This window comes from Lottia gigantea, assembly GCF_000327385.1.
Source record: "Lottia gigantea unplaced genomic scaffold LOTGIsca_8, whole genome shotgun sequence".
Lineage (NCBI taxonomy): Eukaryota > Metazoa > Mollusca > Gastropoda > Lottiidae > Lottia > Lottia gigantea.
The window spans coordinates 1,587,241-1,614,548 of NW_008710662.1; the positions used below are offsets into that span (position 1 = coordinate 1,587,241).

Genomic DNA, 27,308 nt, shown 5'->3' on the forward strand with positions numbered 1-27,308 from the left:
AACAACTTTTTTTGAATGTATTCTTTTAAGGCTTTCACTTTTATCGTGGGCTAATACTACAGGATATTTTAATTCATGAAAAAATATTTGAGAAAATAGGATTCAAGATGTAAGTGGTCATACAGTAACAATATTTTATGTCCTGACAATATTGTTTAACAGAGGCTTGTCAATGCATTAATATTCTATGATATTTTTGTTTTATTATTATAATGTATATGTGTCCTGTGTATAAAAAGAGAAAATATGATTACTTGTCTTTCTTTTTGTTCATTCTGTTTTCATAAATACCCCATTGTATGTCTTTTTGCTGCAGTAATAATTTTACCCAGCAAAGCAATAAATAGCATTGCAATTTAGCCTTTAGGAATACAGCTAATAAGAAGAGTATAATATTTATAAAGCTTGGTTTACTGTGGTTTGAGAAGCTGTAAATCAGATGATTGAAAATATTTAAGAAATAAAGAGCATACTGTTGAGAAAAGAAGGATCTTTGTACTGCTATATACAAAGACAATAGCTGTACATCAATGGACGTTTTGGTGTAGAATCCAGTACATCTTTCTGTATTATGAAGGAAATTATTCATGAATTTGTCAAAGGGAGAAAACTGCTTGTTAGGATTGCACGAGACAAGGGGGGAAATTTCAATTAACTGTAGTCCGAATAAATACATTAAGCAATAGCAAAATAACGAAACTTTTTGCTTTATTAAAAGCAGGGCAGGTGACTGAAGGGAAGACAACATTTTTTGTAAAAACAGTTTTATTTGTGAGCTTGAATGAACATAGCCCAATCAGGTGTCGGTTCAAGGCAGAAATAAAACGAACATGAACTTTACATGACTCTTTTTGTGGTCAAAGTGACATAATATTCAATCGTTGTAGTCTGAAGCTGTCGTGATATTATAATCATATGCCCTTCGTCTTGTCTAGTCCAATTAAGTCAACATTACTTTAGGCTTATTAATATTAACAATATGTCAATTTAGCAGTAAAAAAGAATTTGTATTAATTCAGTCCAATTAAAATCGAAAACATTGTCAGCTGTTTCAGTCTTTCATTTACTCGCAATATAGGTTTAATCATAAAAGAAAGATATAAATTTGTATAAAGTGACAGAGTTATTCATTTACTGTGGCTCATTAAGTAAAGACAGTGGAATACCCTCTCTACAAAAAGCTTTGTCTTAAATAGGCTGCAAAATGACTATTATTGACGAATCGAGATCACGTCTCCGTAACCACCCAAGGCTGAGCTTTATTGACAATCAGAAATAGCGAAAAATATTTAGTATGAGTTATTGCCCTTGTTCTTTGAAACGTGTTTAAGTTTTTAGCCCGTAAACACCCTAGAAGACACAATTCTTGACGGATTTTAATAAAACTTTTTTATTTACACACCTGTACGGTGGTTCACATTTTTATTTCTTTATTATTTCTTTTTATTTCAACTAGGAGTTTTTAATTCAAAATAAAAAGTGAAATACGTCGTATGTGAGCCACCGTACATATGGATGAACCCTATTGAAAATCACAAAATCTTTTATAGGAGTTAATGACCTCGTTCTTGAAAACGCTTTCAATTAAGGTTGAATAGTATTCAGGATAGTTACAAAAGAAATGTTAACCACAAACTAACACCATTGTTTCAACTTCAAGTTTTGATTAATAGGTGATTTCTGATCAGAAGGAGTTTCTGGTAGGACCGGTTGGTTTGATATGCCTTTTTATTCATAACCAGTTTGGTTGTTTTAAAACGGATGTTACGGTTCATCTGACCAACCACAAAAGATGTTCATAAAATACCAGCTAGAGTGTGATTTGAAATCAGGGATTAAGATACAAAACAAATCAATTTTGGTCACTTTTCAAGTAGAGATCCTTGGTACCTGATATTTGCACGGAAGGACACTCCAATCGTTATAAGGTATTTTACTCGTGTGCTTCGATGTACAGTGTTTGTTCCGACATTTCAATTTTCATTCAGACGTCTGTGGTTCCTGCAATTCCACTAATACTAAGTGTTTGATGACGTCACTAATCGCAAAAGGCTTTATGTGATCTAGCATGTTTTGCGATTAGTGACGTCACCAAACACTTATTTTTTGGGAATTGCAGGAACCACAGACGTCTGAATGAAAATAGAAATGGTGCCAATTTAAAATCCCTTTAAGAAGAAAAAGTATATCATTTAGCTGCATGAGACAATTTTTTTTAAAAATCAAATCTTGCCGATGTCCAGTTATCGGGTTATGTATGTATTGTGTATGTTTATCTAAGTGTATTTGTTTAATAGATATTTATTATGAAGTTACCAAGTCACCTTATATTGACATTTGACCATTGACTTAATCCGATTCCCACTATAATTCAATAGTCCAATAAGTGATTGCCTCTTTCCAGATATTTGTGAATGAAGTGAAATATTATAGCATTAACGCCTATAAAGTTTCGCAATGTGCAATGAGGGAAATATGAGATATCAGATAAGAACTGGTATGTGGTACAATTGTATATTCAGTTAATTCTTGACGGATTGTAAAAAGTGATACAGCGTTATTACATGCGATATAGACAGAAAGCTATACAGGAGATACGTTTCGGACAGCGACTTTTAAAGGCGATAGCCCTAGTCACTCTGATGTACATGTATAATACTTTTATGGTTGCATTTTATCATGCTCATATAAATGAAAGAGTTATGTTCCCAATTAACGTACTAGAATAATTCAACTTAAAAAACGTCAGGAATATACATGTAAGTTCTCAATAATGCACTCAATGTATGAAAGAATCTTATCAAAAAGTTCTTAATTGGCTTAGAAGTCACGAAAAGAGAGAGAATATCGGATTATTACTTGTATTTACCTATCAACAATCGATATTATTCTTCATCATGTGACCGGACCATAATATAGTTCACAGTATATTGCCTATAGTTATGAACTATTGTCTTATTGTAAGACTTTCGTTACAAGACAATACTTTATCTTTAAAATCATTCTCGACATACACTGTTCTAACTCCCAATGACGATCGAGACAAGTCCGAGAACTGATTTTGATTTGTGAGAATGAATTATTTGTAAAGTTTATAGCCGATGAAGGCATACCTGTCGGCTAGATCAAACAAAGCTAGGCAGGTGCCCGATCGATTAAAGGTATAACCAAACTTTCTCTCTCTCTCGCTCATTGAACAACTATCTGCTAACACCTTAAACTTGAAAAATAATTTCAACTAAACGTTCTATGTAAGTGATAAACGCCTAGCCGTGACGTCATATTGTTGAATATTCATACGATAAGAGTAGTTGTAATTGAGAAAGGTATATCAAGGCTTAGTGTTTCTACGATAAAAGTTAGAAAAGTGTCACGAACCACATAAGACTTGGATATCGATAAGTGAGGACGTCTAGTAGACGACGGCAAAGGTATGGAGTATTGAAACTGGATGACAAAAGGATTGGAATGAGTACTGATAGATTCATTGCTGCCGCCCAGGACGGCTATTTAGATCTCTTACAATCGGCAACTAAAAGGGATCTGAATGCTGTGGACGAGGATGGAAGATCTGCCACACTTTGGGCAGCACATAACGGAAATTTGGAAGCGTTGCGATTGATCGTTGGACGAGGGTGAGTACAATGTACATATTGTAGTTTTTTTCTTCTGTTTAAACTAAAGAGTTGAGTTTATTTAGTCTGTATTTATCCAGGGTTAACACGTATTTTAAGACAATAATCCATTGATATTATTACATGAAATAGTGGGGATTAATCTCTGCTTGTACCTTCTAGAAAACAGTCCAAGTTGGGTTGGGTCGCATAGAGCAATTTCATTCTCTATTTCCTTATATTCACTAGTATCTGTGGGAGAGAAATCAACTCGATCACATCCTGTATTTCATATAATGTCATTTAGTTATTAAAATGAAAATCGATTGGCTACATTCAAACCATATTATAGATATAGTTCAATGCTTTATTCAAACCATATTTTATTTGACAATGGTAACAGTTTGTGTGGAGTGAAATGAATAATTTTAAGTTATATTTTGACAATATTTTGAATGTATATTGTAATATTGATGGTATCAATATGATTTTGGTATAAAGTGATACATGGATTCAGCTATTTTTTTCATGATCACGAGGTCATACTTTTAACTGTTTATTATTAACTTTCAATTCAAGCTCCACTTAAACTAATTACTGTGGTGGGCGTTGCTTTTAGTGATAAAGGCTATGTTCGCCTTATGCGGTTGAGTTTGTGCATGTATACACAGTTCTTTGAATTTGACAGATATTACATTTTGCAAGTCATTTTTCTTCACATAAAATGTGCTGTGCACACACCGCAAACACTTGAAAATAACCAGGAAGATGAATATAAAGTAGACAGTAAAATATAGATAATATTATCATAAATTGTATATTAATTTATATACAGCTAATATATTTACCTGGATTAACACGGAAGCGCCATTTTTTGAACCAATCTTACCTAAGTGTCAGAAACGGGAATTTTGTAAGCTAAGTCAATCAGTAATGGTGATTCACAGTTGTAAATCCGTGTGTGTCCAGAATTATCCGCGTTTGAAAGTTACAAAGACAAGTCGTCTTTTCTTGAGACACTGCCATAGAAAAGACATCTTTAGAAATAGGAAAAGAAATTCCTAGCCTGAGATATTTTTGAAGTAATTACGCTATTTTCGTACATTTCTAGAACTTTTGAAGACTAATTAATTCAAGACTCATATCAATCACCCAGAATGGTGCATCTATCCCTTTAAACTTTTATGACATTCAGCATTAAATACATAGGTACAACTATTGGAATTCGGATATATAGAACTTGATTAGTCAGAGGGAGATCACCCATGATCGTGTCTAGAATACGGGTTTTGTTATTAATATGACAAATGGGGCGTCGTTTGGATACCATGCAGTGCGCAATGGGGACTGGTGCATTTGTTTACTCTTTTGCTATTTCCAACTGTCGATATATCTATCGAACACGTCATATAGCACACCGACCCTTGGTTTATGTCTCCCGACCTGCTTCACAGACGGGAAACTGTGTTGAAAAATCAAAAATTATCCCGAATCCAAAGTAAAGCGGGCTATTGAAAGACATAGAATTTCAGTGGGCCTTATAAAACAATATAAACCAGTTATTTAAGTATCCTATTAAATGCCGAAGTTCATTCTTCATTCTTCTGTTACGGTTTATTGATCACAGAAAGCAAAAAAAAAGGCAAATAAAAGAATGGAAAATCGACAAATCATGAATTAAAAATACCTCAAATAAATAGTTAAATTCGGATTCGAGCATTATGGACATCTTATAATTCTTTCCTTCTTGATGGTCAAGATAGCCAAATAAGGAAATAGCTGCCACAAGTTTCCTTGAAATTAATCTTCCATACTTATACTTTACTCTTTTATTATCAAGACGTTAAAATCTAGATAAGATAACATTCCAAAAAGAAGATATGAAAATGACAGCCGTATGTGATAGATTATGTAGATAAAGGCAATAATCGAAAAAGCACAATATAACTGAAAAATGTCTTGTGTCATTAATGTCACATAGAGAAGCAATAAAATAATATGTCTTGATGTGATAACCGATAGAACTGAAATGAATGGAGTTTTGTGTCCTACTTTTCTACACCATATTGCTAATGAACACAGACAACGCCATACAGGGTGCAATGAGAGATATTTTGCCTGGACAACGGCATTAGCCTGCTGTTTTTTGGCTTCCAAGTGTCGAAGGATCTTTAATGCGCACACGGGGCCTAGGTTTATTGTCCCTTCTGACCAACCAGACGCTTTTTCCATGTCTTACCTATACGTCACTGACAGGGGGAAACTGGGTTAAAAATCCGAAGATATTATCTCGACTGATGTGAACGTCAGCTGGAATGACATGACCACGAACCATCAAAGTAATATTACGTCAAATAGTCTGAAAAGCACAGATATGTGGAAGGTATTAATAGAGTACAAATTCGGGTCAATCACGAATAACAATAGCAATGAGTTTAAACCCATCAAAAATTAAAATATATAGACTTTAATATTGATTTCTAAACCATGCGAAACGAACAGACTTGTTCTACCTAATTATTATAGTGTTTAATCTGCCACGAAATGCCATTAACATTTCCAATTTGAAATACAGATTTGCCGACACAGTCAGCATGACATTCAAATCACTCTATGCGCCTATTTATCAGAGCCCGTAGAGCTGCACCTAATGAATTGTTACTGCAACAATTCTCAGACTAAACTGAATAATCAGCTGCTGTTCTCTTATATGCTTTACCTTCATAATCGCTTTAACTAAAAACATTTGGTAAAATTAGATTTACTCTCCCGCTCAAACCAACCCTGTAAATCAGAAGTTCAACTTTCATCCTAAATAGTGGTACAGTAAGAAGAAATAAAACTTAAAGTGACACTACGTCTTAGAATGAACATAAAATTTAAGTTCTCGAAATGGTCAATATGAGTATATATTCATCAGTGAACTTACCTGGTGTCATAAAGTTACAACAGAATCCGGGTAAAATCTAGAAAATTGTAAAATAAAACTAAGTAATTATTGAAAAACGCTTAATCATAATATTAAGCGTTTTCAATAGTTAATCGCATATTGATAGATAATTACTAAGTTTTTTGGATTTATCGGATTATAAAAGGATCCTGTTATGTTATTTATGACACCAATTTTATGTTCATTCTAAGACGTAGTATTCGTTTAATATTTAGTCTTTAAAACTAAAATTTTCCTTTTTTCATATTTTGCATGGTTGTGTTGTTCAGTTAGTTTTAGTAAGATTTTGAGATAGCGTTCTTCTGTATCCAATACATGCTAGGAATCTTCGCTTTATTAAGATATTTGTTTAAACAAATTAATAGTAAATATATCTAAAGAAGAGTACTTTATTATTTATAATACTAGAAATAGGAAAGTCAGACATCGAAGAAAAGTGGAGATTTAACAAGACCCCTAACTACACCTATATTTCTATATTTTTTCAGCGGAAAGAAGATTAAATAAGCTACGCTGAAACTGTAAAGGGTATAACTTAAAGAGAATAATTAATGATGCATAGCTTTCTACGTTAGACCTACCCCTCCCCCCTTTCAACTGAAAAACTTGACCAGATATGGCGTGGATATTGCAAGTACATAATGTCTTGAGTAAGCGTAGCTTGGTTAATTTTCCAATTCGAACTCAACGTATCAAAGACGTCAAACGAGAAACAGAAGGGTACAAATTGCTATACAGTTTAAGATGTCAATGTTAAATATTTTGTATTAGGACCTACTCATTTAACTTGAATTTTAAGAATTTCAAGATAAAACATAATGCTTTGATGTCTATACCAGTATTTATATTGTCAAGTTTATGTCGTAAGCCCTATTTAAAAGAGTAACCCTAGTCTATCTATTTTCTTGTTGATAGGCAGATCTTCTCTGTAATTTTTTTTTATGTAAGATTAGTATTGAGCGAGGAACGTGATCTGAATTGCGCAATGTTTATCTACATATTTTCTACGTTAGACAGTTATCTAGAGACAAACCATGTGATTAAAGACATATGCTTTGCTTAGCATAATATAAAATCTTATGCTCTAAATGTCTGTTATTGGGTTAATGATTTCCAATACCATGCAGTGAGGGAAGACAATAAATGAAATGAATGGAGTTTTACGTCCTACTTTTCAGCAGCTTTAAACAAATTTAATTAGAAGTTTGAATTGAATTGAATTGATAGGTTTGAAAGAATGATTGAAATAAAATAAACAGCCAATTTTCAATGGAAATGGAGTATCCCATCATTGGCAACAGAGTAACAATGTTTCGTTTAGATGCAGACCCAACAATTTGTACCTTTATGCACTTCAGGTACCAACCAAATCCCTTACCTCATCGCCTAAATAATCAATTTCTGTTCAATCTATTCCTAACTCTTTGTAGTGTTATATATGAAAGAATTGCCTATAGCCTAAATTAGACTCTAATTGGCGATTTCCAGTGACATGGAGGACGACTACTATAACTTAACAGTGGACCTTAAACTGATATAGAATAAAAACTTGATCAGTATGAAGAATATTTGACCGTTTGTTGTGTCAAAGTTTGTGTTTATTTAGACACTAGTCTGGATTAAGAGGCATTGACCCATCTTGTCTTGTAGTATTTGACTAGTGTGAAAGTACGGACACGATTTGACCATCTTCACAAAACACTGGTCGATAATTAAAATTTATTGTTGCTTAAACAAGGCTAAACTATTCAACATGTCGAAGATCAAATCATTTGAATAACATTTTCAGCAATCGATGATATGACGAAATTCTTCTCTTAATCAATAGATTTAAACAATGTCATAATTTATGCTCACGAATTAAAAAGAAGGCCCGTAGCTAGAGGGGTCCCAAACCCCCCCCCCCCCCCCCCCCTCCCTTAAAATTTGTTGAGTCGCTACAGTTGAGCCCCCTGTAAAAAAAATACCTCCCTCCTCCCCTGAGACCCCGGGTTAGCTACGGGCCTGTTAATAGGTTATAAGTGAACAGTCAATATAAGGTAATGAATGTACCAGAATCTTCACATGTGGACGGTAATATTGAACAGAACATTTCATTGGTTGAATATTTTGTATGGCAATAACACTTGTTGCTTAACACTTCTCTAGATCATGGATGGTAAGTGTAATTCACCAGATTGCAAATATCCCACACACAGCAGATTTCTAATCGTATATTGTAAAGATAATGAATCTATTTTGATTAGGTATTGATATAGAGAAAGAACTATGTAAGTTGCCAGTTTTAATCAGTTAGTGTTTAATTTGATAGGCGTTTCTGAAACTAGCTGATTAATGGTTTGTTTTAAGGGGTGTAGGTCATACTGTATGAAGTTTCTTATGGTTGATAGCTTTTAGAACGTATATGTCACCGAATAAATCCAGACTTTCTTCTAGATCAAACGTTCAAATAGGCATCCTGGAGATAATATTTGGCTTCTGTCCGCTATATGCCATAATTTTTCTTGCTGAAAGTCCAACTGAAAGATTGGACATTGCTCTTGGCATGAATCATTTTAACTCCAATACAATTGTGGGACGAATAAACTTTGAAGACTGCTATATAAACCTTTCCGTGTTTGCAGAAAATGTTCATTTGAATTGTTTAATGAAACGATGTATTTTAAATATTTTTTAACTGATTTTTCTCCCTGAATTTGTATAAGATTTGTGTACATGTGTTGTTTAATGAGTAGCACCTGATACAAATACTGGTCTAGAATATTATTTCATTAAAAATGTCCACATCTGTTTACTATAAGGAAAAGATTTGGCTATTTTAGATATTGATAAAGTTGCAAACAGGAAATTCGGTTGACTTAAAGATTGAAATATTTAACTCTTCCAACAAGTTTTCATCTAAAACACACCAAATCTTTTAACTTGGCGGTGCTACCCAATTGATATATTCTTACGTATTGACGCCACCTCTGCCCATCCATTGGTCCGGCAAATCTGGTTTGATCGACAGGCTCTATAGTTTTCATCCGATTTAGGTGTGATCATGAAGAATAATTAGGTCTTTAACGAGTTTGAAGTTGACAATGCTTCAATGAGCAGTTTTCATCTGAAACTTATTCCATTGGATTGATTTTGGATGAGTTAGAAGTTTGTGATGTTCGATGAGTGTATTTTGAGTTATTGCTCTTGATTTTGACAAAATCATCTAATTTGGATGAAGATGGTCTATGGGTGAATAAAATTCATCTGGTTCAAATTACCCACGATATACTATAATTAAATTTGTAAGTCTGATTAAGACATGACAAGGTGATTAAGTTATTCTTGATTGAAATATTTAAAGTATGTTTCACCCACCTGTACATTCAATAAATTAAGACATTCAAGATATCTTAAAGATACCTTGACTTCCAAGAAATCCGAGTCCTTAATAATTTGAATGAAAAAAGTATCATTTTTATATGCCATCACTGAAGAAACGAGCAGATTTATCTTTTCATTCAGCCCAGATAAATCTGCTCGTTTCTTCAGTGATGGCATAATGATAATGATACTTTTTTCATTCAAATTATTAAGGACTCGGATTAAGTTACAGAACGAAATAGTTTAGCTTTGTAAAGTTGGCAAAGATTTGAGATAATGTTCCTTTAATATACCTTCTACTATCTTGAGTTTAAACTAGATCATATGACTTGTCGATATCTCTGCTGTTATTTAGAATGATCCAAAGTCCCATTTGAAAGGTGAAAGAAATATAAGTTAAAAATTGAAGACAGTAAGGATTCGAGAAATTTTGATGGATTCACTTTTCAGGCAGTGGCTTTTCAGTCGTAATTATCTGTTAAATTATATAACAACAGAGATGATTTTAATTACCTTATTTAATTAATGCCAACCCTTAATTATTATATTTCTAGATCAAAGCTTCTGGATTTCTAAGGTTTTTTTTGTGCTTTATAGTCATTTTTTTCATATCGGGAATTTTCGGTTGGAACTAACACGCTTCTAAGGCAAAAAAATATCTCTTCGAAAAGTCTTTTAAGGTTTTTTTTGCACTATGAAAACAGGAAGATTAAATTTCATTGCATCCTATAAACCTATGTGGATAAGGTAAACCATTTATTTATTTATAGGGAAACGTGGTTTTAAAGGGACTGGTAGGCCATTTTTTTCACCAATCATACTTTAGTCTCAGGAACCGGTTTTTTTTTTAGCTAAGCCAATCAGTTATAGTGATCGAAGCTCACCGTCATAATTTGAGCCTTCATGTGTGTCCAGAATCATCCACGATTGGATTTTAAAATAATGACTCGTCAATTTGATATACGCTGTGATATATAGAAAAGACATAATAAGAAATGTGAGTAAACTAGTTTGAAGTATTTTAAAAGGAATTTGCGTACATTTTCTGGTACTTGTGAAGACTAGGTACATAATATATTCAAATCACCCTCCCCCCCTCCCCCCAAAAGGCGCATCGCATCTGTCCCTCCTTTAACGATGGTGGCGAGTGAACTGCTTTTCAGTGTTAGAAAATTTTGTGCACAATGGTCTTGTTTGAAATACTTTGGAGTCTTCGCTCATCTACGTCCAAATGCTTGTTTTAAGTTAGTCATTTCATAAGGAGTTGAGTCATTTAGAAATATATTTAGTATAATTATGTCATTATGTATAGAAGGTTATTTATCAGATAAACGGTAATTTAAGATATAAGATATTCTTATCACGTTCTGTAGCTCAGCTTATCATTCTTCAGATAGAAGATCTTTCAAAAGATCATTAGTTATCATTGAATATCAAAAACTTAACACTTAGTTTCGCCCCTTCCCAATTCTCAAGTTATTCTCAGTTCGCCCCTACCTGTCTTTGATGCGGGTAAGGAGAACTGACGTGGAAAAAGCGCCTAGTCGTTCGGATGGGACAATAAACCGAGGTCCCTTGACAGTTAGAAATCGAAAAAGTGGAAGTTAATGCCGCTGTCTTGGCAAAATTTCCCTCATTGCAGCCTGCATGGCGTTGCTCGTCTTCAATAGCCCACATAATGCAGAAAAGTAGGACGTAACACTCCATTCATTTCATTTTCGGATAATCATTTACAATATTTAATTTCGGAACGTGTTTAAATTGAGTTATTGAAAAGTTCAAAATTTTTAAGTCAATGAATTTGGGTAATATGAGTAAACATCTATTTTTCACCTAACGACGGAAACTTCTCGCAAATATTGACTAACTAAAACGAACTATGATAACAACGTTGTAAGTAAAAAGTATCCGAAAACATTTTGTATGATGTTGTTTCCTTACATCACGATGTATGTACACGTTACTGTAAACCCCAGAGCTATATCATAATCTTCTCTAATCTCAAGCTTCTGGTTTAAAATTATTTTATGCAACCAAGATTAACTTCCAACGGATTTAGAGCTTCTACACGGCTACGTAACCAGTTTCGTTTAAATAACAAATGTAATCTTTTTGTATGGAAGCATTTCAACAATTTAAGAACAAACATAGAAATTCTACACTAGGCTAATCTAAGGCCGTTTCAACGATTTAGAACTTGGCTTTATAATGTAAAATTAAAGTTAGCATTTTGTGCCAATATTGATGTTGTTTCGTACTTTATAAAGGGATCTTTATAGCATTTTTCTGTCAGACTTCATGAAAAATATAATGAAAGTACTTGCATTGACTCTTGGTGATATAAAAGATAGAAAAGAAAGATAGATTGAGGTGAATATATAATCTATTTTTCGGAACACGTGTATCTTCCTCTGTATTAATACCACAACGATCTCAATGATGGAAACATCGGTGTGCTAGCTTGGGCTAGAAGATGTCTTGAGATCCTGAATCAGAACAGAAGGTGAAGGTCAACAGCTGGTTAACAGCTAGAAATCGGATCCGCCGTAGTCTTTGTGAACTCATATCGAAAATCAACCAACGGCCATCTATTGATCCTGACATCTTGTGTTGACGACCAGATCGACTCAGAGAACACGGGCAACTAATAGCACTTTTGAGTCGTTGACCGATTACAGTCAGCAATTTACGAAATGCCCCATTAAAAAGAAAGTATTAAAACTCCGATTGCTCTTACATTCTGCCAAAAGCAATGTAGTTTTGAGTTTCTGGCATGTTTCGTCAACATATTACTTATTCCACAATGTTAATGCTTTTAGCTTATGTATTTGGTATGTCTGGTCTGAAATAACAATAATCCGCTTGAAGTTGAAAAAGATACAAGTTCACAGTCTACATAGGTACAATACTATATCAATATTGATATAAAGGTGGTACCAATATACTAGTAACCTATCTAGATTATCTTTATAACCTAATCCTTATCTTATCTATAATCCTTGTTTAAACAGCCTCCCTTAGTTTGTATTGTTTGCTGTATAATACTAATATTCATATCGATTGTTCTATAAAGATCTGGTGTTATCAATGAGGAACGTCTTTTTTCCTCTTTATTTTTTAACACTCATGTAACTTTCTCTAGATCGAAAACGGGAAAGTATGAATCGCAGAAACATGTTTTATGAACACAGCCTAATGGAACTTCAATCATTGGTTAAAGCTTAATGCAACGTTTCGACCTGTTTTAACAATGACCTACAATTTTAATATGGCTTATACAGGCATAGCAATAAAAATGATGTCTCAATCTTGTAGTTGAACAATAATCTGATTATTCATTTACCTTACAGCAAGGTAATTTAAGACCAATATCTACCTCATTTACATTATTCATTCAACTTAAAGAGTGACAGTCAAGAAATTTTCGTATAAACACATAAAACATTATAAATGAATTGACTATTCTATCAAAAGTAATACATGAATACTGAAAATAAGTTTGACAAATCTGATTTGATCTCACCAAGGAAAGCTTTATTGCTGAAAACTTTAATGATTTCTTACAATAATGGTGGCAAGCCAAATTGTTTAGGCATTCAATGAGAAGTGTACAGTTCCTTACCGGGCAATTACTCACCAAACAATTGAACACATTTCTTTCCTGTTAATATTCGATTTTTAGGGCGTGCGATGCCTTTTCACATATGGTGGTTGAAATGTAGACCTTCATTAAGACAGAAAAATCAAGGCATTTGATTATCGACAGTCTTACTTTAACGCTGACCATATTTATTCAGCGTATTTCAAGGAGATGAAGACAATAGATTTTTGTTTACTTTTGTTTGTATAACAATATATTGATCATTTCCCATTTTAGATATGCACCTTCAGACTGCATTTTAATCAGATTGTCTAAATGAATGAGACTGTCTTTAATTGTGGGTGGATCAACGTAGAGTATCCACTCGTACTGTTATGCCAAAGAGACGACGAAACATGGTGGCGTTCGTTGAATACCACGACTTTATCAACTGCATTTGGAGCAAGCTACATAAGATAATGACTGCGTCTAATCGCAAGTTAATGGCAGCTCTTTTATCTTTATTTCTTTATTTATTTAAAACACACCCACTAAATATTGTTCTCTCATTCATAAACTTGAGAAAAAAAATCAATCTCAGGTCGGCATCTTCAAAAGAATCTCAACACAATATTTTCAAGTGAAAGAACGAAAACAATAGAAAAACTAGAAGAGATAAATAATTTATACCTGATTGACGACACTGTCTAGTGAAAAGACAAAACCCAATATGACATGATTTTGCCCGTTGGGATTAAAAAATCAACCTCTGACTTTTTGACTCTGAACGCCAAGTATACATATGACATAAGTATGATTTTAAAGACCCGAGTACCAATATTTTGGCAGTTGTGGGCATGACATTTTTTCTGCATTTCCTGGTACCAACTTATCTGCATACCTGTTGTAGCCCATATTATTTTCTTTAGTACATCCACATGACAATATGCCCCCGTATGTTTGTCAACGTTTCATGGTTACAAGACGGCTCCTGTCGAAAACCGATTTAGATAAAACTTAGCAGTTTTATTTGGATTATCTGGATCTCGGACGTATTTGAGGGATTTCTGGATTTTTGATCTTAAACTACACAAAACATTATAATTTATATTCATAGAGTTGAAAGTAATCAGATTCACTATTGTATTTCATCGTCAATTTCTTAACTGTTTAAAAGCAAGACATCTTTAAATATAGGAAAGGTAGTATCTTCGAGTACGCCGGAAAAGATAACCAGGAAATTAAAAAATTTACTTCTTCACTCTTTGATAGCTGATAGCATTTTCATACCTCAGTGGTATTGATTATTACGATATATGTACGATCAGTAAACAATACATTTATAATATAATAAAATTAACTGTCGTAAAGTTCTAGAATATTAAGAACAGAACGTTAAAGGGAAGTGATCCATTTTTTTGGTGGGTGTGGTGTTGGGGGTGAAGATATATATGAATAGTCTTCAGAATTACGAGACATTAAGTAGTTTAATTTGTAGCTTTGTGATGTAAATAAAATCTTATTAATCGGTGAAGAATATCACAAACAGAAGTTATTTTTGATTTTCTATCGTGTCTAAACTGACTCGCCTATTTTTATAATAAATTATTTACAATATCTTGGCAGTTAGAAATTGTTTCTTTTTCACACGAAACATAAGAAAGTATAATGAATGCCTCGACTGGTTTTAATTAACCCTGCAGTACCGTTAATCAATTTAATATTAAATACTCACCAAGACAATGAACTGAGTCATAATGTGCTACAGGATGAGAACGTTACAGATCTTATCATCCAGTATTTAACAGAAAGAAGGGTGTCAAAGTCACTATCATTTGATTTCAATTATTCAAAGACATAGCTCTGAAAAAGGCATAGTATAATCCTGTATAAGGATATAGAAGGCCATGATGTCACGAGTCTTCGTCTCAATCTCTTGGACTTTGAAATACTATATTAGGTATGATACGAATGACCAATGAACAAACTATAGCGTAAAATTTTTTCATCTATGGAGTTATGTGCACAACATTATGTCATTGTTCGAATGCCTTGAAGATTTACGTTGTCTTGTGCATATGTCTATATACATAAAGGTGGTTTCAAACAACTCACTACAGTTTTCCCATGCACTATCAACGTTTCTAACTCTTAAATATCAAACATTGTTTCAAATTAATGACTCATTTCACTTCAAATATAGTTAATTATACAATGGAATGAAGTTATTGGAAAAGAAATTAACATTGTTACATGAAAACCTGCTTTCGCACGCTCTTTAAATACTTATATTGCTGTACATAATTAAGTGGGTTGAAGTAAATAATGGTAAAGTAGTTTTTCTGTTCTCATCGATCACATCGACAGTTCTTTTACCAGCTATATTCAACAATCAAGTTTAGTTCACATAAATATCAATAAATGATAAAAGTAAATAGTAAACCATGCACAAAATGGCGGAAGCTTTTGTTCTGTTTCCTTTTATTTCAAATGTCTAAAACAATTTGATGATCTGATCCGAATTTTGATCTGAAGGTTTCTTTAGTTTCCATGCATGATCTATGGGGATTGTCAATCATTAATATTTCAAGATACCAGTAACCAAAAGTATCCAACCAACCAAATGCTCTTTTCATTTAAAGTTTTGACTACAACTTGTGAGTGATTCTGGGATACCGATTGTTGTCTTGAATTGTTAGCCCACATTTAAAAGCTCTCTGAATATGATTTGGTTGGTATAAATATGAATATACCATAACACAAGCCAAATAAACACGTTGGTGTAGATGCTTTAGTAATATGCGCATTTTATTCAGATGGTATGTAGCGGAGTTACTCGGTCATAAGATGAACCATTTTCCCCCACTTGTCAGTTGTATCCATCTTTCTGATACCATCTGATGGCACCTAATTCATCTACCGTTTCAATTTAGATGTTTTAAAACAAAAACATTCAAAATTTCTCTTACTTGGACTGTAAATAATGGTGATTCGTATTTAACACTGATTGCAGGAAAGAGTCATAACTAACCTTACATTGAAATATTCATACTCAATATTGTTGTTATCGATTATACCTTTATTATTAATATCAAATATTTAAAAGACAATTATGGCCATTGATACAATAGAGAATGTCTGAAATGTCTATTTACCTGAAAGGACTAACAGCCGTAACTGGCTATTATTAGTGTCAATATTTAATAAGAAATTCTGTTGGCGTAAAGGCATATACTCGTCTAATTATAAATTTGATTAAGGGACTGATATGAATTCTTTAATCGTTCGAGCGTTCGAGTTGTCCGTTAGCAGAAGACACTGTCCGTTTACTGTCGTGAAAGTGATACTACGTCTTAGAATGAACATAAAATTTAAGTTCTCAATATGAGTATATATTCATCAGTTGGCTTACATGGTGTCATAAAGTTACAACAGAATCCCTGTAAAATCTGGAAAATTGGAAAATTCACAAAACTAAGTAACTATTGAAAAACGCTTAATCTTGATATTATGCGTTTTTCAATAGTTAATTGCATATTTATGGATAATTATAAAGTTTTTTGGATTTATCAGATTATATAAGGATCCTGTTATGTTATTTATGACACCAGGTATATCTACTAGCTCTTATTGGTCAAGTTTAAAATTCTAAAATTTTATGTTCATTCTAAGACGTAGTATTCCTTTAACTTTACTGTTATGGTTCCAACAATATTGGACACGCTTCTCTAAAAGAACACAAAATCTACTTTCTCACATAATTCTTTCGTGACTTTGGACAACATCCCCATAATTCTGCAAACTTGAAAAAGAAATTGCAAAAGCATACACTATATAAACTATTGAAGCCGACGATGAGCTATGTAAGGGTTCTATTAGCATGAATATTTAGTCATAGATCCTGAAATATGTAAATCAATAATATTATACTGATATGATTTAGATGATATTATATTATTCTTATTAAAAAATGATTACTCCATTGTTCGATTATCTTAACTATGATCATTAGATACTTGAATTTGCAATTAGATTTAATGATATGATCTATTTCTAACTTTGACTTTTGATTCGGTCAATTAAAAACATGAATTCGCAGATCCCTTAAATTTCTCAGAGGTTGAACTATTTTCATTTTGATGACAAAAAAAGTAAAAAACAATGGTAGAGTGACATCGTGTGTTCTGCATTATATACTAATCAATAACCAATGAAATAAAATGGCGATTTGTGCTGGTATAAAATTATGAAAAAAGAAGGTAATATGAGAACATATATATTGAAATAACATGTTGTAATCGATTACAGAAACAATATTGACCCTAGAATAACATCAACATATCAATACATCTAGAATACGATATCAAATATTATTTTGTATGTTTGCAGAGTGTATGATTTGGTGGCTTATCTCTTCATATTAATACTTGAGCAAGCTTCCTTTATCACTGTAGATGTTCCTTTCTAGAATCACAAATCCTTAACATCAAATTCTTCAGTAACATCAAGACTCTATTTTGAATCGCCTTTTGAAATTTTTGGAAAGACTAAAATTCAATTGTCTTTACTAAAGTCCCAATAAAATGCTCAAAATATTCTTTAATCACTTTCTGTTTTTCTGCCTTCAGGAAATTTCCCGCAAAACTATTAAATTATTTAAAGCTTTACAAAGAGGCTGACGAACCAACCTACCTAGTGTAAAAGAAACTGTGGTCATTTCTACTACTTCTTGCCCATAGAAAAGCGAGCAAATATGCATATTTTATCACAAATGCATAGCCAGTTCAGTTATTCTACTTCCGTGTTAAAATTCAACAAACATAACTTTGACCTAGAAGTAAAACAGATTGCCATGAAGACTAGACTAAAGTTTAACAGGGTGTATTAAAGTTGGGATAAACTTTTAAGTCACATTGACATCTGAATCTCGTCTAATCTTTTTGATATACAGAACACTGACAATTTATAGTCTTTTATTAAAAACAATCCATGTACTTCAACTTACAAACGACTATTAAAATGTTAAAACTCTTATGAAATAAATGTTTGATAACTAATCTGGTACTCTGGGGATCGATCTCGGCATATCTCGAGATGTCACCACTTGTCAGCGATATATGCTGTCTGAGGGGATAAGGCCAGTTGGCATAAGGACCATGTTCTTGAGATCAAACCAAATTATTAGGCTCTGTGTTCTACAGGCTATGCACAATTTCTTCGGAATAAAAAATGGCACAGAATAATAAGACGTAGTCAGATTCGCCCATTACTCATTTAGAAATGACGTTTCCTGCTGACATATATATGATATATTTGATGTAAGGTTTATTTTTATAGAACTAGAGACCTTGAAGGACCACTCATAACCAATACTCTGTACCTTGAGGTGCCATGTATGTAAATTATCTAGATATTTATAACTTACTATTAAACTTTTAATAATGTTTACTCAAACAATAAATTTACCTTGACAGATTATAATGAAGTGGTCTATATATTATGTCAACGTGTATTTCTAAACAATATTTATTGAAATAGAATCTGATATACTTTTCGTCTAGAGTTCTGCACCTTATTTGGATAATGTAGACGATAAATGCTGCACAACCTAGAGTAACATTTTTCCGAGAAAGGAATATTATTTTGATGGTTGATCTTAACAGCCACAAGCCCTTACTAATTACTACTTGCATAGTGAAGCTGTTCAAGATGCAATAGAAAGATCGAAGAGTCAGATCGCCGATAAGTTGACCTTGACAACCACAAGCCCTTACTTATTAGAATACTTGCCATATCAACTGTCCAGATGCAAAAGAGTCAGACCGCCCACAGATGTCGTTTGCTTTCATTGACAGTTTCTGCTATATAGGAGAAACCGAAAATTAGATCATACTTTCAGTGGGTTCTCCATACATGAGTACTTAAACTTTTAAAAGTTAGATAAGAGTCGATATAATAAATCGACCAGTTTGATTTAGTAGACTTTATAAGTAATAATTTGACCAACAATAAACACCTGAAATATATGACCATACTTGACACCAATAAAATACTTCAGAACTTGAATGGAATTTTTACAGGCAATGACAGTTATATTTCTCGAGTTTTATTGGAGTTCTGGCTTGATTGAGATTGTTGCTCAGAAATGAAGTGACTTTTTGTTGATTTACAACTCTTCTGTGCCCCTTTTTTGAACCATTATTAGTAAATAGAGACAGCGTCAGACAGAGTCGTCTTTCAAAAAAATCCGTACAAGCAAGACAATTCCCACAATCAGAAATCTAGTCCAAAGAATGGTCAAATCGAGAGTAAAAGAATAAAAGAGAAGTACCATCAGGTGTTACGAAAAGAGTGAGCATGTCCTGCTTCGTGCGCGACACCCGCCACTGTACTATAATAGTTAAAATCATGAGATACATCAAGGAGTCGCCCATTTTTAAAAGTCTTGAATTTAAAGACTGGGTGTTTTATTTAAATGTCCTTAGTTATACGTTTGAAGGTTGGGAATAAAAAGATATTGTTGATTTGATTTATTAGGGGTTACTAATAGGGCTGACGAATAAACCTAGATTATATATAGGCTTATCAGATAGGTTAATCCGTGGTATTTATTGACTATAAAACGTTATTGGTTCTTGTTTATAATCAAATGAAATATTATTGAATTATATCTCCTACCTATTCAACTAAATCAAATTGCTCTGTAGAATATGACTAAATTGTTCTTTGTGATCTATATGTGGGTTCTTAATTCGTCTAAATATATTTTTTTTTTCTGATTTTAACACTACAGTATATCTTTTCAAAATTAAACTACAGTCCGATCCATTTTTTATTTATAGGAAAACATAAAATTGAAATTGAGAGTCTTAGTTATTGAAATTATCAGTGCCGTCACTTCATCATTTTTGAATGTAATTTAGACATAGACGACTGATGGTTAGGTCTATTAGATAGGAAAGCAAATATTCAGATGAAATTATTTCTCTTAAGATAGAAGGAAGTCAAACAAGAGAACTAATTTATTGAGGCTTTTGTCATTGTATGATTTTTATGATACACTCTTTTGGAGCATTATGAATCCAAACATGCTGTAACACAGCATTGTAATGCTATCAATGTTATTGCTATCATATAATATATTTTAAATAATGCTGTCTAACAAGATACATACTAGGACAGGCCTTCGGCAGAGAATTTGAGAGCACAGTATTTTTGGGTAAAAATTTAGGCACTATGCCCGGACTGTCCATGATATGCTCTCCTTTTCGCCCTTTTAATATTGAAGAAAGTTGATAGTAGCTCAGCAAACAATAATGGTCAATCATAGAACTATCGTTGAAGATTTTTATATAGTTTATTTATGGTGTAAACATGAAACCAAATCAGCATTTGTCGTATCATTTCAGAGGTGATGTTGAGAAAGCAGATTATTTAGGATTTACAGCATTACACTTAGCATCGAAAGGAGGTCATCTGGATGTAGTGTGTTTCTTAGTCAACTGGGGCTGTAATTTATATGCATTAGATAATGAACAACATACAGCTTTGGATTTAGCTGAGTTAGTTGATAAACAAGATATAGTTAAAATCTTAGATACAGCAATAGATAAACAGAATACAAAGAATCCTAAGGTTTGTTTATCATTTTGCTTTATTAAATCAATCCATTCCAAACCTAAATGTCATCAGTTGAAATTTTTAGTGACAAATTATTGAAAATAATGATAGGACCCTTATCATAGCTCCCCTAATGTTCACTCTCCGGTCAATTTGTTCTTGTGACCAGCAAACCATTCAACTATGTGATAGAAAAATTTGAAATATGTTGGCGATTGCATGTGTCAAAGTAAGCAAACTATTTGATTAATTGGTGTTTCTGATGAATTATCATGTATATTTAATCATACCATTATGTTCCTATTGCATATAATTAAGAGTTTTAACCAATCGTAAATGTCCATGTATGTACTTTTTTTTACCTTTTTTGGTCTGTCACTCATCGTAATTCTGCTGGTATTTCTCTTCAATTTAGCAAATGGTGGTCATTAGAACACCTCTATTTTCTATTCATATAAGTATTAACATTTTCATTTCCATAAATGATAATAAGGGAACCCATCTTTAGTAACAGTACATAAATTATATTTGCAGAAAGTCTCTAAGTTAAAAGAGGAAGCAATACGTTGTTCTGACAGAAACCGGAAGTTGTATGAACGTCTCCAAGATGAGGCAGCAAGAAAAGCAGAAAAGGAGCAAAGACAACGCGAAGCAGAAAATGATTTTCGAGCTCCAAGTAAACGGTCGTTCATTAAAACTTTAACCATGAGAATAAAAGGCAATAGTAATAAGCCTAAATCTATGCATATTAAAAATCAAAATTATTCAAATATGGCCGGTGTGGGCGTAGCAAAACGAGTGTTACAAAAGAAAGCAATGCCAGCTGGTGATGAAGGTTTTAAAGTGAGTGAAATGGATGACAGTGGAAAGAGAACTATCAGGTCACTTCAAGGTGGTCATGGGATTATCAGTGGAAAGTCTCCAAATGTCATGTACATGACCAACAGGGATCATCCTGACGCCGAAAACACCTCAAACCGACCAGCTTTACAAAATGTTTTTGGAATGAAATCGACAGCTGGTTGGAAGTCGAAAAGCGAGTCTGATTTATTATTTGATTCGGGAGTTGAAGATAGTACTTACAGTGATCCAGACGAGGATCGGGAGACACCTGGATTGTTCAGTCGTCCAGGATTTGGGAATACGGCATTCCTGGGAAACAACGCATTTGTTAATACCATGATGCATTCTTTCGAAAGCGGAAGCGAACCAAACCTAAACGGACACGTCAGTCAATACGAATTTGATCAGGCCTTGCTTGAAAATGGTGAACGTGGCAACCAGTCTGACATGAATTTTCTCCCTTGGGATCAAGAAGAAGTTGAAAATCTGGATGATGATGAATACGAAACAGAGTTTTCAGCATTGGAGACGTTTTTAGTATCGTCAGGATTATATAGTTACACAACTTATTTTACCCGGGAAGAAATTGATTTAGACGTTTTAATGAAATTAAATGATAGTGAACTGAAAGAGCAACTTGGTTTACAACTTGGTCCGCGTAAGAAACTTCAGGAAGCAATTAATCGCCGAAAAGAGCTTATCAATACGCCGAAAGCAATCACAGACACTTATTTATGAAATCTGTGTTATTATATTGATCGTTGCATAAAATAATAATATTAGAACGTATATGATCAAAATTAAAAGCAATTCTTACTAATAAGTGAAACAATAAAAATAACAATGAGTTATTTTACCTACATTATTTTTACGGAAGTTTTCCTGTTTCCGCCATCGAAGAAAAAAAACTTAAACGGAACCTTTTAAGGGAATAAAGACGATAACGTTTACTTTGATGACACTCAACTCTGTGACTCCAAGGAAATACCAATGTTATAATTCTAGCCTCTTATGGCCTGACAATTGTGAATGGTACATGTTTGGAAGAATCGCATAAACACATAATGATACATGTGCTTAGTATTTCTCTTAAAGGTTTTTAAATCCTTACAATATTACCCACCTACATAACGCCGTATTGCTATAACTGTAACGTTAAAATCAAACAATATAAAAATTCAAGAAGTTTTATTTTGTATAATATGATGGATATTTGTAATGTTTGAATAAATGTGATTATGGAGATATATGAAACAATACGGACAAAGATTGAGATATTAAATTATTATGCAATATTTTTTTGTTTTCATTGATCTCATAGTATTCCAAACAAACTTTAAACCACTATATACTTTAACGACACATCGAAAAACAGTAGGCGCTGTGATTTTTGGCTTCCCATACTAGTCTAAAAAATACTCTAAATCTTCAAATGACGACGACAAACTTGCATATAATGACGCTTCTGATTAATACAATTACTTCTGGGTCGATGAACCAAAATTAACTGCAAAATGAAAATGGACATCTAAGGACAGATTTCGCACAAGTTTTCCGAGCCTTTTTGTGCATTAAACTCATCTCCACAATTTCAAACTATTACTACCTTCGACCTTATACTTTGACTCCAGTAATCGTCCTTCTTGCATCACAGAATGCGGCGATTTTATTGGATTATACGCCAGCGAGAAGTAGACAGAAAGACTGTAGACATTATTTGCTAGCACTCAATTAAATCACTGCATTTACAAACCTCCGTGATACAAGAAAGGTGGATATTTCAGTCAAGGTATAAGACGAATAGTTTGAAATTGGGAGGATGCATTTAACGAAGCTTCACAATTTTCCTTCATCACCATTCGGTCTTAAAATATGATGATAACTGTCTGCCTTAGGATTTTTGAAAGAGTTTTGTCCCCTTAGCTGATTATAGTCGTCCGTTTCCAACTTGATATGGTTGTAGTCACTATCGAGTATTTTAGGAGAACTGTCATTAGATAACACAATATGATTGTAACCACCACTATCTAGTCCGACTTGACCATTAGCAACTGCTGATGAAATATGGTTGTAATCACTGAATTGGTTAGTCTTTACAGAGTTATCTTCCCTTAATACATTATAGTCATCTGTTGGGTTCGGAATATCAACATCATTGATTTGCTCGTATTGGTTGTTTGGAAATTCTTCAATCGTAAAATAATGAGGGTTGTTTCCAATATTTGATTTTGGGGATTTGTTTTTTTCCATTTTAAATGCCTTCCGTTTTCTAAAACAAAATAAAAAGTAAATTATGATCTCCATATTCAAAATTATTTTCATCAAATTTTTGAAATTGCAATTTCTTGGTCGATACATGTATCCAACCAACCAAATGCTCTTTTCATTAAAAGTTTCGTTTACAATCTATCAGTGATACTGAGTAATATTGTCTTGCCCAGTCTGGAATACCAATATGGAAATGGGCTCACTTTATCATAGGTGAGTGAAATACTTTAACGGATGCCTCTGTTATATCATGGTCGTCGATGTATTTTCTAACTAGATGATAGAACTTGATTTCAGCTATCTGAATCACGTTTCACACATAAATTATCATTCTTCTAAATTTCAATTAAAACATACTGCGCCTATATATGTAAACTGTTGTCACTAAACAATACAAGCAGATATTATAGGATGTTTGAGGATCAGTAAGAACTGAAAAATGTTATGGATAACTAGAATTGCCTACATCTACGTTCTTCAATATAGGTACACAGCTCGAATTCACGTAAACAAAAGTAAATTACACCATCCCGTAGACAAACGATGGATTTTTCTTACCTGTGTAGTAGGACTGCTATAAGTATAATTAAGACTAACAAAGCTAAAGATCCTATTGCAATGCCAATTATACTGCTTGTATCTGTAATGAAAGCAATTTGAAAATGAATGCATATTTTAAAACATTGAAATGTTCCTAAAAAAATAAATGCCATTTTTGGAAAATCGCACAGATTGCAAAGTTGGTCGTGAATTTGACAACTCTATTAACCGATTCTGACCGTAGCACAATTTGGGTAGGTATTTGTCGATTTTCTATTGTTCAGTAAAATAATATCTAGAATATAATACCTAAAATAGACAATTCTTCCTTATTACCACCCCGAACTCGTGGTGAACTTCCAGTTGTCCTTGTCTGTACTCGTAATGTGGTAGAAAGCGATCTTGGATTTGGTTGGGTTGTTGAAGTGGATGGACTTGTAGATATAACAGGTACAGTCCTGGTTTGTGTGGTTGTTAATCTAGAAGTACTAAGCGGTGGTGTGGAAGTTTGAGTCAGTCGCCGTGTAGTAGTTAAGGGTGTAACTCTCCGGGTTGTAGTATCTGTTGTTCCTGGACAACCATTGACTATTTTCACTGAAATATGAATAAGACATAATGATGATATTAAAGTGTATTAATATGAAACTTATTCATTTTTCAAAAGCAAATCGTAAACGGCTAATGTAAGGTAATGTGTCGAAGTACAAAGTGCAGGAGTGTTTATTCATTTTCCCGATGGTTATTTAAATCTGCTTTCAGCAGCATTAGATGAGCTATTGTCAACATACTATTACGATGTAATAATTTAAGATGAGAACGACAATTATAAGTGAGTGTTAATTGACTTGACTTAATCATAGAGGAAATCGATGCTTGGTGACGATAGATGTTCATTTCCGTCCATATTCTATAATAATACTAAATTGGACAAGATAAACTTAATAAACAATATACAAGATATTAATAATTAAAACAGATTCTTTACCAAAAATCAAAGTCATTGTAATATTAAATACGTTGACACATCGAAAGACATGCCGAGTTTTCTAACCCTCCCCCAGAGTGTCTTCAGAAAGAAAGTATTCCCTGCACCGCTTGCCACAACCGCCTCAAAACTTATTTAAAGGGATTGAGGTTTACTTAATTGTGTGTGTGTGTCGAGCACACTGATAGCATCAATTTACACCATTCCAATTTTCAGTTAAAGTCTGTGGTTCCTGCAATTCGACAAAAAATAAATCTCGAAAGGATAAGTGACAAATCAAACACTTAGTTTTAGAGGAATTGCAGGAACCACAAACGTCTAGTTGAAATTTGAGAAGATGCAAATTGATGTATCAGTTAATTTAGAAAACCTCTTTACTAATCCTTTAAGTATTCATGTGCAGCTTAAATTCAAAAGAGTGAGTAATGGTTCTTGCTGATGATAAAAAAAACCTGTATCTTACCACACTTGTATTTTTTTTCCAAACTATTTGCTTCGCAGGGCGTCGGATATGATTTATTTACTGTGACTTTACATTCATTTTTAACATTACAACAATTCAACAAGGATTTTGTGTCGCTCATCGTACAGGCACTACTCGATCTCCGTGACTTTCTGTAGACTTTTGTGCTAGTTACAGGAAGAGCATCGTTGTCGTAATCGTCATCAGATTGATCTGTTTCGCAATATTGAGAACATTTTACCACACCAGCTATGCATATAACATCTTTGTTTTCACACTTAAAAAAGTGGTAGCATGCACCATCACTATCTCGGCAGCAAGATGCCATCAGATCTATAAATTAATATTTCAATTGTTAAAGTGACTGGGAAAAACCTGACGCCACGGTAGATGGTGGGTAAAACTCGGGAAGGCTCATCATTGAGATTCAGTGATACTCACAAAGTGGGGTATACGGGTTATGAGGAACTATGAGAGTTTTGCAAGTAATGGAGGTTTTGCATGTAGCCGAATGTAAGACTATTCTCTCTAAATGGCGTATTTGTCATTATGGTGACAATGTAAATTGTTGAAACGTTGTATACTACAGGAGTAGTGAACCATAAAAATGTGCTCCGATATTTAAATCTTGTAATATTTTAAATTTTCACACTCCATGACAACACGAAAACCTAAAATGTAAATTGTACATTAACTTACCCTTGTCAACATGTTTAACCCTCATCATGTATTTGTACCAAAGAGAGCTGTGATCTACGTTAGTGGAAGGATGAGTCCTCTACTGTTGATTCAGAGATACATGATACGCCTACCGGATATTACGCCAAAATATACTATATCCTTTCTTCGTGATATATTCTGTATTTACGCAAGATGATTTTATAAACTAGAGCTTTTTGACAAAATAAAAAAGAAATCTTTTCCGTTGATTTTTTAACACGATGAGATGAGTACATTGAAAACCGAAGAAAAGTTCAATCAATGAGACACATTAGTTCGTTGTAACCTGACTAATTTCCGACGTCTTCAAGGTTTTCATCATCTTCGTCAAACAATATAAAAAAAAGAATGAGTTGAATTAG

The 27,308-nt window shown here is 33.2% G+C and overlaps 2 protein-coding genes across 2 annotated transcripts; one reads left to right on the forward strand and one right to left on the reverse strand.

Annotated features, from left to right (window-relative positions):
• Positions 1 to 3,468: 3,468 nt before the first annotated feature.
• Positions 3,469 to 23,908, forward strand: LOTGIDRAFT_210994 (hypothetical protein; the record flags this gene model as incomplete). Its single annotated transcript, XM_009066909.1, has 3 exons — positions 3,469 to 3,635; positions 20,917 to 21,142; positions 21,662 to 23,908. The coding sequence occupies 3 exons, from the start codon at positions 3,469 to 3,471 to the stop codon at positions 22,706 to 22,708; spliced, it is 1,440 nt and encodes a 479-aa protein (XP_009065157.1). The 3' UTR covers positions 22,709 to 23,908.
• On the reverse strand, positions 23,807 to 26,950 carry LOTGIDRAFT_155346 (hypothetical protein; the record flags this gene model as incomplete). Its single annotated transcript, XM_009066910.1, has 5 exons — positions 23,807 to 24,239; positions 24,797 to 24,878; positions 25,088 to 25,372; positions 26,227 to 26,559; positions 26,926 to 26,950. 5 exons carry the CDS (start codon positions 26,948 to 26,950, stop codon positions 23,807 to 23,809), a joined length of 1,158 nt encoding a protein of 385 aa, XP_009065158.1.
• Positions 26,951 to 27,308: the final 358 nt, after the last annotated feature.